Raw genomic sequence first — 17607 nt, 5'->3', positions numbered from 1 at the left:
TCTATTTTTTTAAAAAAAACTCAGGTTGGCTTTACTTAGACTGTAAAACTATATGCTACTGTCAGCTGCTACTGCTTTTCTTTGTGGATACTTGAAATATAGATTCCTTAAACAATGATCTTCTCTGCCTCTTTTTAGAATAAAAATAAAATAGAGTAATTGCTTTTAGAAGCCATCTAAATATATTTTTTACAAAGCAAAATCTTGGGAATGTTTTCCCAGTGCATTGCTTTCATCACTTTTCCACTTAGAGGTGCTGACATTTGGTAGTGTTGCTGAAAAAAGAGCAAAGAGTACAAAAATAAATATATTACACTGTATAGTCTAGATGTGCTTATGGAAAACTTGATTTTACTTTTGTAACATTATTGCAGTAGCAATGCAGGCTCTTCTATATAGGCAAATAAATAAGTTTAATTAAAATTTGACTTTGTATAAGATACAGCAGGGGTGTCAAACTCAAGGCCTGCGGCCGGATGGGGTGCTTAGATCTGGTCTGCGGGGCCACCCTGGAAATAGCCAAGAACCGGCTCGCAGTGCCTCTGCCAATGAAAATGGAGTTTGCAGGAGGGCTGCAGGAGGCCATCGCAACTGAAAACGGGGCCACCTTGGCCATGCCCACCCTGGACACCCGAGGTCAAATATAATCCTGATGCGGCCCTCAATGAAATGGAGTTTGACACCCCTGAGATACAGTATATCTGTTTCTGGGTTTGGGGAGAGAGAATAATTTACTACAATAAACAGGGCTCCGGTTGAACATGCTTTGAACATTATTTGGAATACGTATTTTAGAGCACAGAATAATACAGACAAGATCAATCTAAACCCAGATTTCTGCTTGTTTTTATTATTCTGTACCATCTGCCAGATGGTAATAGTTAAAAAAAAAGGGTGCCCAGGATGAGATGGATCTTTGAGAATGTTTTGAACTTTCTTAAGGCAGCGGGAGCTATAAAGCTCTTCCAAAGAGGGGAGAGGGCAACCAATGATCTTCTGAGCAATGACATTAACTATTGAAAGAAGGAGAGGCCAGCCGCAGCATCTATGTGGGCAGCCATCTTGAAAAATAGCTGCTTTAATAAGCTGCATTAACATATGGCTGCTTTAACAAATTGCTTCAAGTTAAAACACATTTCTTTTTACATTTTTTTAAACATTTGACTCTCTATAAACAAATATTCATTTTTGGCTGGTGGACACTTGTAGACACAGTATAAATTAGACAGTTTGTACTCTTTGAGGAACAGAAAAGATGTCACATCTTGTACTTTTACTTACTTTTATTTATAAAATTTATAGGCCACTTTACCTTAAGTTAACTCTGGGCAGCTTATTGTGTTTTTAAATTGTGGAAAAATCATTGTCATTGGAAAAAGATTAATAATAATTTTAAAGAAAGAAATGTAGGCATATTATAATGAGCAGAATAAACTAAAAATGACTAAATTAAAAGTAGTTAAGAGAAGTAAGATCCATATAATAATGATGTAAAACTAATGATATAAAAGTCCTTAATCCTATAATGAAATCTAGACTGTATACTTTTGTGTTATCATTTCTAGAACACAGCTACTTTTGAAAAATAGACAACAAACTCAAATACTGGAATAGTTTATTAAAATAAGAAATATTTGAATTTGTTCCCTTGCAGAAAATACTGTTTCAATATATTCTTGTAAAGGAACTAGGTAAAATGCCTAGCATTTATCCATGTGATATATTATTTGATGTTGGACGATGAGAGATGGAAACTGCAGTTTGGGTCTCCTTTCAACCAAGCTATCACTTCCAGCCCACTCTGCTTTTGTCAGACCTCCCAGGTAAATAAGACAAGAAATAGGTGTAATGAACTAAATCCACTTTATTGTAAGTCTACCTTAACAGAATCTTGCAAGTCTGAAGGCACAAACTTCCTGCTGCCACTTTTAACATGAGGGTGAGTCCTTCCTAAGTTTATTTAAGCCATTGATTGTTTCCTAGGCAGCATCTCTTCCTCTCTTTCCCCAAAGTAATCTATACATTCTGTTAGAACTTCACAGGGTGGTATTTGTTTAAAAAAAAATGGAACAGGGACTGCTATGTTCACAATTCTTTACTGGTTCATAAACATTTAAACTTAAGAAATAATAACTAATTAATCACCTCTGAAATAAGAACAGGTAAACCGTTGGGTTGAGTGGCCACACGGGGAATAGTGAGGTGCACTGCAGGTGCTGCCTCAAAATGGCTGTCATGTGGGGTGGGGGGCTTTCTGGTTCTCAGAATAACTTGAGCAACACCAGTCACAAAATACTAGTTTATCAAATAACAAACTGAGTTTCTTATTTTCTATTTCATATTTTCCTTCCTTCCTTCTTAGCAAAGCTAAGCTACAGAAAGTAGCCCATACATTTGTGGACTTCCAGAAGTAGTCTTGTAATTAAACATGTGGTAGAAGCTGGTAGTTTGCTTTGCAGCAGGCCCAGGTACCTAGTAAAAAAAAAATGAGGAAGGTGAGGAAGCCAGACAGTTGCTGATAAAGACATAAGTAAACACAATGACATGCACTGATGCTGTGATAAAAAAGTATCTATTTAGCTGTAATTTAACTATAACCTGAAAATAAAGTCAGCAGATCCATACAAATATTTAAAAGCTTGCTTCTAAATACAACACACTAGAATTATAGGATGCAAACCTAGGATGCAAAAGGCAGCCTACATTCCACTGTTTATTTACAATGATAATTTGCTTCATTTGTCAGAAGTCTGCATCCCTCAAAACTGAGGGCTCCTCCGTGTCATTATAGGAAGTCCTCATTTAGGAACTACCTCATTCAGTGATTTTTTTGCAGCCATGATAATGACAGAAAATAAATTTACAACCAATCCTTGCATTTATGACTTCTCAGAACTGTAAAGCAAAGGAAATCTGAGCTAAGATTATAAGCAAAGTTGCAATTTCACTTAGTGGCCAGTTTACTTAGGTTGCAGGTCCCAATTGTGGTTGCTAAATGAGAACTACCTATATACATATATAGTATCAGATTGTCTGGTACAGAGAGGCAGAATCTATTTAACAGATCTTTTCTATATAATAAATTTGATATGCATTATTTATAGCTAGAGCTAACAATGCATTTTTCAGATTTGCCAAGCTATTCTGTAACCGCATTTGTAAGTATATTCTTTGTATGTTAAATAGTTAAAGGAAATATTACATAATAATTTGCATATATGACAGACTTTTTGAGAAAGATATAGGCATTGTTCTTATCACCACATTGAATTCTCCTCACTCAGCTGCTTAAATATGTGAATGTATAGTACGTTTGATGGCTCATTAGCCAGGAATCTTTACTTTCTCTTAATTCTCATGCTCAATTACTTCATTTTCAACTTCCTGTGATTCTAATCTATGTTTCTTTTCCTTCTCCTTCTTCCTTGCATTGTTTCTTGCTTAAGTCACAAATATTTGTGATGATCGACAAGTTTCTAACTTGCTTTTTAGCCTATTGTACCTTATATTGAAGGAGATTTATTGACATATTCTGTTATTGTATGCTTAGGAGAATAGAAAGTCAACTTGGAAAAGAGCACTATAATCTATGGCATTCCTCTATATAAATACAGTTTCAAATATTCAAGGATTGAGGTGAATATCATGATTTAGTGTCACAAAGATAGATTGCAAGGCGATCAAACCGGTCAGTCCTAGAGGAAATCAACCCTTGCTCTTTAGAAGGCCAGATCCTGAAGATGAAACTCAAATACTTTGGCCACCAAATGACAAGGAAGGATTCACTGGAGAAGAGCCTAATGCTGGGAATGACTGGGGGCAAAAAAAGAAGGGGATGACAGAATGAGGTGGCTGGATGGAGTCACTGAAGCAGTAGGCTTGAGCTTAAATGGACTCCAGAGGATGGTAGAGGATAGGAAGGCCTGGAGGAACATTGTCCATGTGATCGCGATGGGTGGGACACAACTTTGCAACTAACAAAAAGAAGAAGATGATAGGATGGACTTCAGTTCATTTGTTCCAGTGTGACTGTATAAGGGAGTTCAAAAGTACATACTATGCAAAACTAGTCTTATAAACTATAAGTATAAATTATCGTAAGCCAGAAAAAAGCTTTGCTGCCTGGGGAATTCTAGGGGTTGAAGTCCAGACCTTTTGAAATTGCCAAGATTGAGAAACATTCCAAATACAGTATTAGTTGCTAATTGTCTTCTAGGATTCAGGCAAGGTTATATTTAAAAAAAAAATTATGTCAAGTGGCTAGGAATTGAATCTGGGGCCTTCTGCATGTATACCACCCTTGAGTTCTGATGCTCCCTCTGTCTTATTTCCAGCTTACTTAAGTAGGAAATGGTCAGCAGTTCTCAATTGTATCTCAAAGAAACTCAAAACATATCTATGGGAATTCAGTTTATTTAATATACTGACTTTCCTGTAAAATATTAATGGAAACTGCTATAATAGTGCTCATCTTGGTTTTGTTATAATTGTTTCCCATCATGGGAAAAATCTTTTGTATTTTCTTAACTATTTATTTTCTGCTTGCTATGAGAAGCATTTGAAATAAATGTTCACCTCTTAAAGCAGCAAAGCTTATCTATACTTGAGCCAAGCTTCTAGATGTGGACACTATTTATGGATCAGCAACTGAATTTACAAACTGGGTGTAGATGTGTGTCACTTTGACATACATTCCTAGATTCAAGATATTAAAAGCAGCAATTTCTACTATTGAAGAGAGTTATCATTTATAAGCATTTATACCCTGTTTTTCAGCCTGGATGATTTCTTGACATTTTAATGGAAAATTAAAAACTAGACTAACTCTGCTTTCAGGCCTGCAATCCAAATAATGCAACCGAAAGGAAAGTGGATGGGAAAAAGAAATAAAAAAGAAAAACAAAGTAAGTGTCCATGTACCGATTCTTAATGTTTTAAACCTCTCATAATGGCAAACAATAAAATGTGAATTATGCAGGGGGATTATTCATTAATACTGTTAGTCCAGCATCATCATCTTAGCAAGGGATCTCTTGCTTTAACTGAAAAAAAAGACCTTGATCTCGATATAACCTTGATGTTGTGGTCTGCTGGTGGCTTGCAGAACTGGCAGCAGAGCCGGACAGTGGGGAGGAACATGGGCTAGTCCTGGAGTCTGGGGAGGACTCAGATGAGGGATCTGCATCCAATACAGAGATGGACCAGGGCCATCTGAGAGTTATGTGCTGACTCTGGAGCCTGCAGAATCTGAGATCAGTGAGGCAGAGGAACAGGGGGAGCTTGTTCCCAGTGCACGCTTGCGTAGAGCTTCCAGAAGGCAAGAACAGTTCAGACAGGGTGACTCGGGTATAAGGCTTGGAGATGATTGGCCCCTCCCATAAGCCTTTGAGATGAGCCTTTGCAGGAAGCAACTTTGTTCATTTTGAGTGGTTTAAACTCTGAAACTCCATGTTGACTTTGTGCTCCGTTTGGCCTTATACAGTTAATTGGCAATTTAGTCATTGGCAGCATTTCAAGGGAGATAAAGGTGGGTGCTTATCAGCCTTATCCCGAAAAGACTGGTGGCAGACTTCTGTTGGACTATTCACAAATTGTTTGGGACTCATTAAGGGCTGTGAATGAATATAATTCACAGCCGTTGAAATAAAAAGAGGGGCTTTGTGACCAAGCGTGTGATTGTTACTGTCTCAGGAAGCCTTGGTCAGAACACTTGATGTTAATAAATAGAGTTGTTTGTTACCTATCTTTTAGGTAAAGGAAAGCAAATAAAATTTGGTAATGACTGTAGAGTATTTTATTTATATATATATGCTTTTGATGTACATTTTAAACTGTTTTCTGAGCCTGTATCTATGACATAGCAAATCTAGTGATCGTTCCTTTCTGAGCATTTGATTCAAAATTGATTAACTGACAGATACATCTTTAATCCTTCCAGTCACTGAAAAGATAGTTGAAAAGCTGTCATTTTCCTGCCTAATATTGTGTCTGAAAGAGTGAAAATTCATAGTGGCATTATTTAGGTCAGCAAAACTATGGACATACATGGCTGAGGATGCTGAGCCCATTCCCATCTGTTCCTGCTTCTTTACATCCTCTCGTGGTCATAGGGGAAAAATGAAAAGAGCAAAGATCAGAGTGCTTGGATGACATAAGAATAGTTAATTGACTGGGGAGAATCAATTTAGTTCAAATAAGACTGGATCTATGATTAAATGTAAAAAAAAAACATCTTTGTATTAATTGGATAGATTTGGATGTTGTCTCATCATTCTTAATCAATCCTACCTCCCTATGATGCAATTGTGTTGTGAAAACACGGCATTTTCAAGTATCTGATAGACAGCATAATGCATTTAAAATATATAGATCAATTGAACTGGTCCTAAACTTAGTTCATACCTTTGTGAAGGATCACGTGCTGACAAAATTTCTGCATGAGGACAAAATCTGGACAGAGATGCTTCTTTTGCTTCTATATGGCCCCTGAGGGAGTAAGTGAGTAGCCAAAGCATGCATCAGTGACAAGGTTATATAACGTAACATCATAACTCTCACATAAGTTCTCTAAACATGTAAAATGATCATTTGAATTTCCTCATTCCTGGACTGAAGTATGCTTGGATTTCTTGGAAAAATTTAATCAATAAAATATTAGTGGAATGCAATCCCTTATTTAATTGCCAAACTAAGATCTAGCCATACCCTTTCTCTTGGGAACTGTTTGGAGAAAGTTCATTTAAAAGCATACTTAATACATTTATTTCTCAGTTGAGTTCCCTAATTTGGTCTGGGTGGTTACTTCTTGTTGCCATCTTTTTTTAAACTGTGGCACAGTTGTATAGTGAAAACAGTTGTTTCCGAACGGTCACATTCTTTCTGTGGTAGCTCATGTTATGGAAAATTTTGCTATGAGAGAAAATTACTGTCATTCTAACATTTAAAATACACAGCCTGAAATATTAAGATGGTTATGAAATCAGTCAAACTTTGTTTTTCCATTCTCCCTACACACACACGCTCACATTTATACAGACATCAGTTTCAAACCATCTCTGTTTAATATTCATTTTTTTGTTTCTCATTCTATATCAATGATTCCAAAAGAAATGACAACAATGTAGACTTAGTTTAGATTAAAATACTTTTGGAAGCAAAAACATTTTTTGTTATGTCTGACATTATAACATTGTTGGCCATGATGAAAACCACATGATACTTAAGCACTAAATTCTATTGTTAGAATATTAATCTTCTGATAAAGGCCTGCGTAGCCAGGACATGTTCTCAGAATGTGTTTATTTCTGCCCAGGCTGCTCTGCTTTTCATTCTCTTCCTCCATTTCAGACCTTACTTACAAAATATTTGTATTGCATAAATCTGCAATAAAGTGCAAAACATTTTTTCCTGTGCAATAGCAGGGAGGAGTCTTTGCAAGATGCATTGCATTAGACATATTCTCTACATAATTTCCAATTTTCTAGGACTTGGTACTCAAATGCCATGATTTTAGGATCTTGTGGTAGATAAATTAAAATTCTTTCAGAACTTGTTTGGATTGTTGGCTTTGATCCCAATATTTTATATGCCTCTCATGCCAGTGGATCTAAGGGTACTTCTAGGTGTTACAGTCTTGGGGCCAGGCAGAATAGCAGCAGGAGGTTCAGATTCAGAAATTAATTTATGTTTATACTTAGCGTTATCAAAATAATAAAACTAAGTTAAAAAAGTAATTTAGGAATATTTATAACCATAAGTAAGATCTTGAAATTGATGAACATCAATTTCTATTGATGAAAATGCATGAACTTTTTTTGTAAGCAGTGGGACCATTTTATGTTACTATGTTTTTAGTAATGCAATGAAAAGATAAATATTACTATGAATATTTCAAAACAAAATCTCTATTTAACAGAGATAAAATAAATCATATTTAAATATCATATTTGCATTTTAGTGGCCTTTAGGAGTATTGGTAATTTTATTTAAAATGGTTTTCTTATTATTTTGTAAGAACATTCTGTGCTGCTTTGAACAATAATCAGTCTACGCTACAACCAAGGCCTCCTATTGGTCTCATATTTAAGTGCTAACCACGTCAGACTCTGATTCATTTTCCCAGATCAGTCAAGGTTGGCTAAGTAATGCCCTTTGTTAAGGAATAAATAATTGGATCAAAAAAGCAATTTTTATATGTGCCACAATACTGAATCATCTTCCAATTAGTTATAGTATGCTGCATTTCACTTCTGGTAATTTATTTTTAAAGTTCAACTGATGTTTTAAAAGTCCAACCTTTAAAAAAAAAAGTCTGGATATTAAGTGAAAATTTGCATTTTAACACTGTTTGCTTTGATGCTCAATTTAACCCGACCCCAGATTTTCAATAATGATAAAATAGTTCTGAAAAGTGCAACTCTTCCAAAATAAGCATAATAATTACAATAAGGACAATTACTTAGAATTTTTGATCATGATACTTTTTGAAATTACAAATATTTTAATAATCTACTGTATTAAGGTTAAATAAAATAACTCTTATCTCCAATTAATTATATGAATATTTTTATTTTAAAAACCATTATAGTAGACTATACACACACTTATATACAAATATAATCTACACATTTAAATTAGCTAAAATGTGTATCAAAATCTCTGATATTCAACAGAAGACTGCATACAAATTATCAAGCACTTGTCTATCATTCTACTAATGTACTGCTATTCTAATAAGATCACTCGTAACAATGGAGGTAGTATTTTTTATTTTCTGAAAAATATCAATCTGCTGTTTTGTTTACCCATATAATAATATTTAGATAATTAGGTTTATAATACAGGCATAATTACTAGTGAATGTAATCAAATTCATAAAAGGGGGATTATTTCATAATATTTTGTTTAAAAGTACTTAGTACTCAGAGTAAAAACTACAACAAGATATTTATCATACTTATAAATAGCAATGTTTTTCTTTGAGGTATTTACTGAGTAATTTCCTTGTTTCTAAAATCATGATTAAAACATGCTATGCATACTTATTTGAGACCACAATGAGCATAATAACATTTACTTCTAAATAGACATACATAATTGGGCTGCATATTAACTATAGTTTTAAACAGACTTGTTATCCCAAACTTGTTAGAGGCAGTCCTCAGACTATAACAACTGATCAGCAATCTTCAAAATTACAATGGCTCTAAACAAGGAGGATTTATGACCAATCCTCGGAGCTCTGGCTGTCATAGTATCCCTGTATTAAGTGATCACAAGGTCATTCCAAATATGTCAGTGTGGTCTCTCACCAGTTCTGTAAATTGCATATTTAACCTCTGACAAAAGGAGGAGATCCAGACTTTGACAAGATTGCTCCGAAGCAGCCACTTTATGCACATTAGTCACTTTACTGAAGAGCTCCAGAAATTGAAGATGCAGAAATGACACTAAAACATTAGTGGAAGAAGTAAACCGGGGGGTGGGGGGGGAACTTTTTCAAATCAGAGGTGTCCGGGCTGGTGTGGGAGAAAGAGGCAAAGAAGATAGGAAAAAAATGCATCATGACACTGCGATAATACTTGTTCCTTTTGTAGATGTATTGTGATATCACTCACAAGTACGTATTATGTATAATTTCCACCAGTACATCACAGTTTACATTTCAGTACTGCATTGAAGATCTTGGAATCTGCAGATGTCTTTGGATTGCCTACAAGTACAAGCTCATGTTTGAGTTGACCTTGTAACAGTAAGGGAGGCAATGTGTCAGTACTTCTCCCTTATTGCATCAGTGAACTGTCATTACTGTGTCCATTTTGCATTGGGCTGGTCAGGCCATTCAGGTTTGAGAAGGTCTTGGCTCTTCCTAGGAAGATTCTGATGTGGTGATTAGGGCAAAGTCTAGTTGTGTTAACTGCAACTCCTTTCAGCTACTATGTTTTAAGGAAATAAGGGTGCTACTCAAGACTTCTGCCATTTGTGGGCTTGATTTAAACCTCTCTTGATTTTTTGTGTGGTTGAGGTATGTGTGATCAATTGAACCTAGAAGGTGTTCACTTGGTTTGTGGGATGCTGGCAGTTTTACAGGCTACTTCCGCAAGAGGCTCTAAATCACGGGTATCAAACTCACGGCGTCACATTGCCATCACATGACATCACAACGTTTTTCTCCTTTGCGGAGCTTGAGTGGGCGTGGCCTGAGCATGATGCATCCGGCCTGTGGGCCGCCAGTTTGACAGCCTTGCTCTAGATACAGCCCTTTTTGATAACTATTGTTCAGTTTCAATCTTTCTTTATGGGAAGGGGTGTTAAGGCATAAAGTAGAGTTTCAGATGCAAATACCTAGAGGAAGCAGATTATAGCAACATTTAGGCTTACATACCACCCTGCAGTGTTTTTCAGCACTTCCTGTGTGGCTTATAATATAGAAGTATTCTTTGCATATTTCCCCCATTAATCTGGGTCCTCATTTTACCAACCTTGGAAGGATGTAAGGCTGAGTCAACCATGAGTCTCATCAGGATCGAACTTCAGGTTATGGGCAGAATTTGCCTGCAATAGTGCACTTAACCATTCTGCCACCAGGGCTCTATTTATGTGGACTTTTTTATTTGTACCTTCTGGATTCAGGTCTGGTCATAGGACAGAGACAACATTGCCATCCACTAACTCAAGTTTGTGTCAATTAAGCAACAAGACAGGGTGTCGTGTTGCCTGAATTAGAAGAGCTCATGTTTCCTGCTATCCCATGTACTGCACTGATGAGTCCTCCTATGACACAGGCAATCCCCTGGCTTCTTCTCTCTCTTTGGACCAGTGTTAAGCTTCTACAGTATAAATAATGATTAGGTGTATTATGAATTAGAGTTCTTACCATATAGGACAGAACATGGTGAAACAAACTGTTTTTACTCTTTTTACATTTTTTATTATTTGTAAGCTACCTATAGTCATGAAAGTGAGTGGGCAGCCATTTAAATTGTATAACAAACAAAAAAATTGGCTTCAGGTTGTCAGAGGAATGTGACAAGGCTGTGTACTCTCTTATTTATTCAGCGTACGTGTGGAATACATATTAAGGAAAGCTGCATTGGAAGAAACGGGAGGAAGAAACACCAATAACCTGTGGTATGCTAACTATTTTGATAACTGAAAATGCAAAGAATCTTAAAGCCTGATACTAAAAGTCAAAGAGCACAGTGAAAATATTGGACTAAAATTAAAAAGAAGGAAGACCAAACTAATGACAATAGGTAGAACAGCCAGCCCTACCACTGACAATGAAAATAGAAAAGTTAATAGTTTCTACCTTTTAGGATCAACTAAAAGGATCAAACAATCAAGAAACACATCACAGACTAGTACTTGGTAGAGCAGCCCTGGAGGCCTTAGAAGAGACATCAGATGCTATGATGTCTCCATACTTACAAAGATCAGAATTATGGAAGCTATGATACTCCTCGTAGCACTCTATAGAAGAAAAAGTTTAAAGAAGCAGGTTTGTGTGCCGTTGGGAGACTTGAAAGAAAAGTTTCGGGATAGGTTGTCATGGAGAAAATCTATGTGGTTGCTAGGAGTCGAAAATGACTTGATGGCTCACCATAAACAAACCTTGGTTCATTCATCCATGTAACAAACAACACAGATAAGATTAGGAGTGCAGTTCTTAATACATTTACTACGAAGTAAGCTTTATTTATTGAAATGTACTTATATTGGTGAACATACAGTATGCAGGACTGTATCGTAGTATATCTACAATACTTTGTATATTTATCTGGAAGTACGCCCTACTGAATACAGTGAGGCATTCTATCAACTGTACACTAAAAAAGGCAGATATTTTTTCACTTTTCTTTATTCAGTAAACTCCAGTCTATATACTGAGACTTGAAAAAGATAAGCAGGTGGGGAGAGAAGGGGAAAAGTCAGGAGACTACAAATGTGAGATACTTTATAGATTGAGAAGAATCTTCCATCTGTTCTTGCCATATCAGATTACTAGATACAGTGGTTAGAGTCTGAATTTTGATAGGATAAAAAATTAAAATGCAAAACAAAGACTGGCAGCCTGTTAGATCAGGTGTTTTGTGTTCTTATTATAGAATGTTCAAGGGGAAAATACAGGAGGAGAGCAAAAAGCCGTTTCTTCATTTTCACATATTAATTGCTGTTTCCACACTTTTCCATCTTGACTGTCATACTTTCTGCACCGACAATTAACACTTTGGAGGGCGTCTAAGTGGGAAATAATAGCCTTTAAGCTTCACTAATTTCCCGTTTGCAGTTGGCTATTAATTTATTTACTTCTATAATTATGGCCCCATTATACCAGAGTCAAGATTAAAGAACTTTCCCTGTGAAAAACAACAATGGTCCTACTTAATTCACTGATCTTCTAACTCTGCTTTACCACACACAGATTACCAATGCTTTCTTCTGAAAGGACTAATAACTTATTCTGACATTCTGAAATTAGTGACACATCTATACTGGAGATCTGTAAATTGCACATTTGTATTGTGCTAATGAATTGTGTTATGCTAGTTCTTTAAGCAAACTAGCACTTCTGCCTAGCAATGCTTGTTATTCTCTCAAAGTCTGTAGTGGTAAGTTAGCGCCACCTAAATTGTATGGGTCCTTTTTGGTAATAGTTATTCACTTTGCGTCATAAGTCAATATTATTTAGCAGACTGCATTTCTGTTTTTATTCCAAAATTATTCTTGTGACTTGGTTTTTTTTTAAAGCAATTTAATGTGTTATGGGAATCATTCTATGAGGCAAGCCTTCAACTTATTTTAAGTTACATCATTATTTATTCAGTATTTCAGCAATGGATTAGAGTTCTATATAAGTTCTAGCTAAGTTTTATTGTTAAATTTAATGTTGATACATTATATTTCCGCTATGTGAACACTGAACAGTTGTCTGTTTCTGCTCCTACCTGCTAAAGATGAATGTAATAACGAAGATATGAATTGCTGGAAAACACTTGATTCTTTTCTCCTTTCCCAAGGGATCAGGAAATCCTTCCGTCTGAGTTTTATTTATTGATTTATATATTGAGCATAAATGGGGAGTGAAGTTTTATAATTTCATTATTAATTTGTCAGTTTTACCCTCTCAAAAAGGAGTCATTAACAATGGTATTTGTAAGTGCTGGCTGGCTTACATTACAGAGGCCTGGCTATAATAATACCAATAGTGTAAGCACTAGACTAGGGTATGGTATCCAACTCAACTTTTATTTTCCTCTCTGAAAAGAAATACATTTTTAAAAAGTTAATTCAAGAAGTTTGAAATTTCTTGTGAAGCAATAGATGTTATATTACTACTGTTTGTTTTTTCCCATTGTTTTTGTTTTAAAAATAAAGAAACAAATTGTTCCCAGTGACTTATTTTCAGTTCTAATGGATGAAAAACATACCTCTGGAGCTATTTTCTGACTTAGTGAATATTTACCAAGCTTCCTGCAGCCTATAAATGTACAAACATGAACTTGGTTACTCATTAGCTTTCTTGAGAAAGTAAGGTATAATAATCATGTAGAAAACTGGTTACGTATCTAGTTTTAACTGAATGCGGACAACAAAGGGATCTTTACAGCTTAAAACTATTTTTGTTTTTCAGAACTGTCTGAGTTGATGTGAATTTGTATAGTGGTTATCTTGTTTACTGGAATATCTCTCTCTTGCTGGGCAACAGCTTGGCAAGATTAAGGTCCATGGAATAAAAATGTATGCATGCTTTTAAAGAAGATATAGCTGTCCTAGGAAGTGGTTTTGGATAACAGAAGCAGGTTAATGCAATGCCCTGCTTTCAACAGCAGTTAATGGACTCTTCCCTCCAAAAAGGATTCATGTTTCTGGAATACTGTACAGTTTAAAGGGGTGCAGTTGGCGCATTCCTTTCTGGTATGCTTAAAGGTGATCTATCTTTTCTGTTTTATACTTTCTCCACTTGGGGCCCCTTAAAAGCTTAGCAAATCTGCTATTCTAGAATAGACAGCATGATTACCAAATTGTCTTTGCATACTTCTAGAAGGAAAGATGTCGCATAGTTTTGTGTCATTATTATAACTAATGTAGCTTACAGTCTTTTAATTTGTAAGAAGCCATTGAAAGAGTAGAGAAGTAACTGTTTGTTTTAAAATCCCATCAGTGGGTATTATACAATAGCACAGAAGGGGAGGTTTTAAAACAGAAAATATGAGGCAATATGCATGCATACATGATTGTCATTAAGCAGGGAGGGGATTCTACCAGCATAACAACCGGTTCGCTTTGTGTGTGTGCGTGCCAAATGCGCACATGCACACTACTTACAAATTACTGAGTCCGGCAAGCATTCACCTGCTCGTTGACAAGTGGCACTCACCTGTGCTGCACAAAGCAGCTGAGGAGGAAAATGCAGAGACTAAAAGATAGCCTCGAGCCCGGGTGGGTGGGTGAAACAGATGACCAGACGATTGTTACAGCGAATCGGTTTGGTGTCAGCTGTTCTTCAGAGCTACCGATTCTAGAGAACTGGTAGAATCTCACCCCTGGTAATAACATGAGTTTTGAACAAATACAAAAGTATGTTATGCCCTCTTGTGATATCCCCCAGTTAAAGTTGATTAATTTGGCTTATACCAAATTGCCCATGCCCTCATCCTTTCACTCATACATAGCTTAGGTAAATAGGCCTCCTAAAAGGCTGCTGGGAAGTGTCGTTCATTAGTAGGCAGCTCAGTGTTCAAAGGTGGTACAACTGATCTCCAGAAAATAGCTAAATCTATTTGCTTTTCCTTATATTTTCAGTTGTTACCAAGCTTCTTTGGCAGTGTGTGTGTTTTGCTATTAGGAGGGACTTAATCCCCCCTTCCCAGATCTATTGTCAAGTAGGAGGTATGAGAGGTTTTATATGTATCAATTATATGTAGCAACTATGATCCTCCTAGCTTGTATGGCTTCATGATAAAATCAGAGTTCAAGTACATAAAATTAAAAGCCTGCTTCTAGGGAGGTCTACACTATATTCTTAAGGCTCATGTTTAGATTAAATTGTTATAATCTCTGAGAAATTATAACATTATTTGTGTAAAGAAACAAATCTTAACAATCTGAGTCCTTTGTTGCTACCCTATCCCTGGGAAGAGGCCCTTAGAGCTGTTATGTCATTGACCATCTTTTGCATCTATATTTCATAAAGATAAATCTGCATGTAGCATAGACTTATGAGAAATTAATAACAAACAGGGTCTCCAGTTCAAAACTAGGATCAAGTCATAATCTAGGCAACTACTGATGGTAGCTTTCTGGAGAAATAAAAATGGTAGCTATTAAATCATGCTTCTTTTTTGTTCCTGCCCAATGTGTGATTCCCCCCCCCCCAGGATAATTATTATTAATGGAAGCACTGAAGAGATAAACATCTAATTTAGCTATGGTCTGTGAGAGGCAAAGTCGACAAAAAATAAGTGTTGTACATGAAAGTAACTCTCCCTCTTTTGTGGGGGCGGTGGTTTTTTGAGTTTGACATATTGCGCACATACAACTTATGAAAAGAACAGATCATTGTACTTGTTTTGGATCATCATTATCCAATACTTTTGGTCAGCTGGTCATCATGGCCTGAAATAGACATAGGGCTTATTTTCATGTGGATACTCCCGTTGCAAATGAGAGGAAATTCTAGTTGCAAAACATGCTGTTTATTAAAGTTTAATTATTAAAAATGTTTCTCAAGCAAATGAGAAGCTGGATACTTATTACAAGCGGATTGAAATGTAAATAGCGTTGAGTTCTTTCAGAGATGTATTTGCAAATCCGCGTAGCCAGCCATTAAGTGGACTTGGCTTTTGGCTGCCATCCTAAATCCCCTTTAAAGGCAGCGGGGCCCTTCGGTTGTCCCGCCTGAAGGTCGGTGTCGGCGCTCTGAAAGGAACGGCGATTCCCTTGACCACCCGTTTATTGGGCTCTTCTGCCAGAGCCGTACCGTACAAGCGAGGGCTAAACATGCTCACCCTGAGAAGGAGGCGGGGGGCGTCGAATGGCGAAATCTAGTTAGGAGGCGGCGGCCGGTAACCAGCCGGGGGCGCTACAGCTGCGGATAAGGGCGGGCCGCTTGCGCTCGCCAGGAGAACCCCGCAGGCTGGAAACGGAACTGAGACATGTCGGAGCGGCATTGAGGAAGCTGCCTCGGCTTCGCAGCCCCGGGAGCGGAGTGGGCGGCTCAGGGCTACGACGGAGGAGCCAGCTGCGCTCATTCCCGCAGGCCCCGCCGTCAAAGAAGCAGGAAGAGAACAGCCGCCGGAGTGGGCGGTGGCAGCAAAGGAAGTGGCTGCGGCGGCGGCAGGCTGGATCCCTCCCCGGGAAGATGAGGCAGAGGCCCGGGGAGCTGAGCGGGCTGAGGTGGGGCGCTTTCCTCACAGCCGCCAGGACAAGATGGCAGCGGCTGAGGAGGCGGCGGCAGCAGCAGAAGCAACAACAGCAGCAGCCCGGGGTTGAGTCGGGCCTGGGAGGCGCCTCCTTGTAGTAGCTCTCCGGTCATGCCGAGGGCGGAGGCGGCGGCGGTGCTGGCGGCGGCTGCGGGGAGTCCAGCGCTGCCCGATCTGTGAAGGTAAGAGCCGGGGGGAAAGGGAGGGAGCGAGCGATCCAGACTGCTTTTTCTTCCCCAGGGGGGCGGGAAGGGCAAAGCCTCTGGGCTTATCCTTACCCACCGCTAATCTTTGGGGTGGAAAGTGTGGGGTTGGGCAGGGATGCTGAGGCCATTCGCTCCCCCCCTTCAACTTCCAGCTCTTCCTGTGGTTTGGCTTTGCCTCCTTTGCGCGGCCCAGCGCGCTCCAAATGAAGCTGTTCGGCAGAGGCGAATCGGTTTGAGAAAAGTCGGGGAATCAGGCTTTTGGCGTTTCCCAGAAGGAGAACAAAATCAGCCTTTAAGCAGGTGGGTGTGGAAGGGGGAACAAAACCCGCCAGGAGGATTGCTCGGATCTTCATCGCCGCTGGGGTTTAGCCTAGGAGAGAGAGAGAGAGAGATTGAAGCACGGGTCCCAACTAAGCTCCGTGCCTCGATGCTGGATCCCAGAGGGCTTGGTTGCAACGGTGCTTTGAAAAACTTTGCCTTGGCAGAGTTTGGCTGCAAATTTTCCATTCTTTCTGATACAACCGATGTCTGAACAAAGGGGTTTTTTGGGGGGGGGCACAATCGGGCAAAAGACTACTAAATCCCCCTCCCTCTTCTTTTTGGTTAGCATTATTTACAGACTGAAGTATAAAGTAGCTTTCTTGCCGCCGGCGTATGTGAGAGGCCCCCCCCCCCCGCCAATTTAGTGTATAAATAGTTCGGCTCGTTTCTCGCTTTGCTTCCGTTCTCGCTTTCCGTGCGGGCTTCACCCCCACCCCCACCCCCTTTTTAATTTGGGAACTAGAAATTTCCCTTTCGTGCTGTGCGCCTGTCTCTGCCCCCGCCCTCACCCTTTCGTGCCGTTTTGCTCGCTTAGTTTTTTACGCTGGCCGAGCGGGCTAATCTTTAGGATCGCTGGTGTGTATGAAAGAAGAAATGTGACACGGCTGCTCCTCTTGCAACTTGTTAGAGCAGCGGGAAGGCGTGGTCGCCGCCTT

The 17607-nt window shown here is 38.4% G+C and overlaps 1 protein-coding gene and 1 long non-coding RNA gene across 5 annotated transcripts in view; one reads left to right on the top strand and one right to left on the bottom strand.

Annotated features, from left to right (window-relative positions):
• Nucleotides 1-1842: 1842 nt before the first annotated feature.
• Nucleotides 1843-17566, bottom strand: LOC148128135 (uncharacterized). 2 transcript variants are annotated; one of them, XR_015740914.1, is made up of 4 exons: nt 17461-17566; nt 16011-17000; nt 6403-6486; nt 1843-2472 (listed from the first exon to the last, which is right to left on the bottom strand). It is a non-coding gene; the product is annotated as an uncharacterized LOC148128135 (long non-coding RNA). The 2 variants fall into 2 exon arrangements; XR_015740913.1 differs by lacking the exons at nt 16011-17000; nt 17461-17566 and adding an exon at nt 14329-14389.
• The window catches only part of HIPK3 (homeodomain interacting protein kinase 3), a 94142-nt gene continuing 90101 nt past the window's right edge, over nt 13567-17607 (top strand). The window contains exon 1 of one of the 3 annotated variants that reach the window (XM_087921184.1): nt 13567-13929. In XM_087921184.1, the coding sequence (XP_087777310.1) occupies nt 13920-13929 (10 nt within the window). In that variant the 5' untranslated portion in view covers nt 13567-13919. Of the gene's footprint in view, nt 13930-16123; nt 16607-16911; nt 16931-17607 lie in introns of those variants that run through there. The other 2 variants (XM_026705919.2, XM_087921187.1) reach the window with 2 other exon arrangements.

The sequence above is a fragment of the Pseudonaja textilis genome, chromosome 1 (assembly GCF_049901715.1).
Source record: "Pseudonaja textilis isolate UNSWEBS1 chromosome 1, rPseTex1.2, whole genome shotgun sequence".
NCBI classification, from domain to species: Eukaryota; Metazoa; Chordata; class Lepidosauria; order Squamata; family Elapidae; genus Pseudonaja; species Pseudonaja textilis.
The sequence above is the reverse complement of the archived record's forward strand: the minus strand, read 5'-3'. Positions and strand labels throughout refer to the sequence as shown.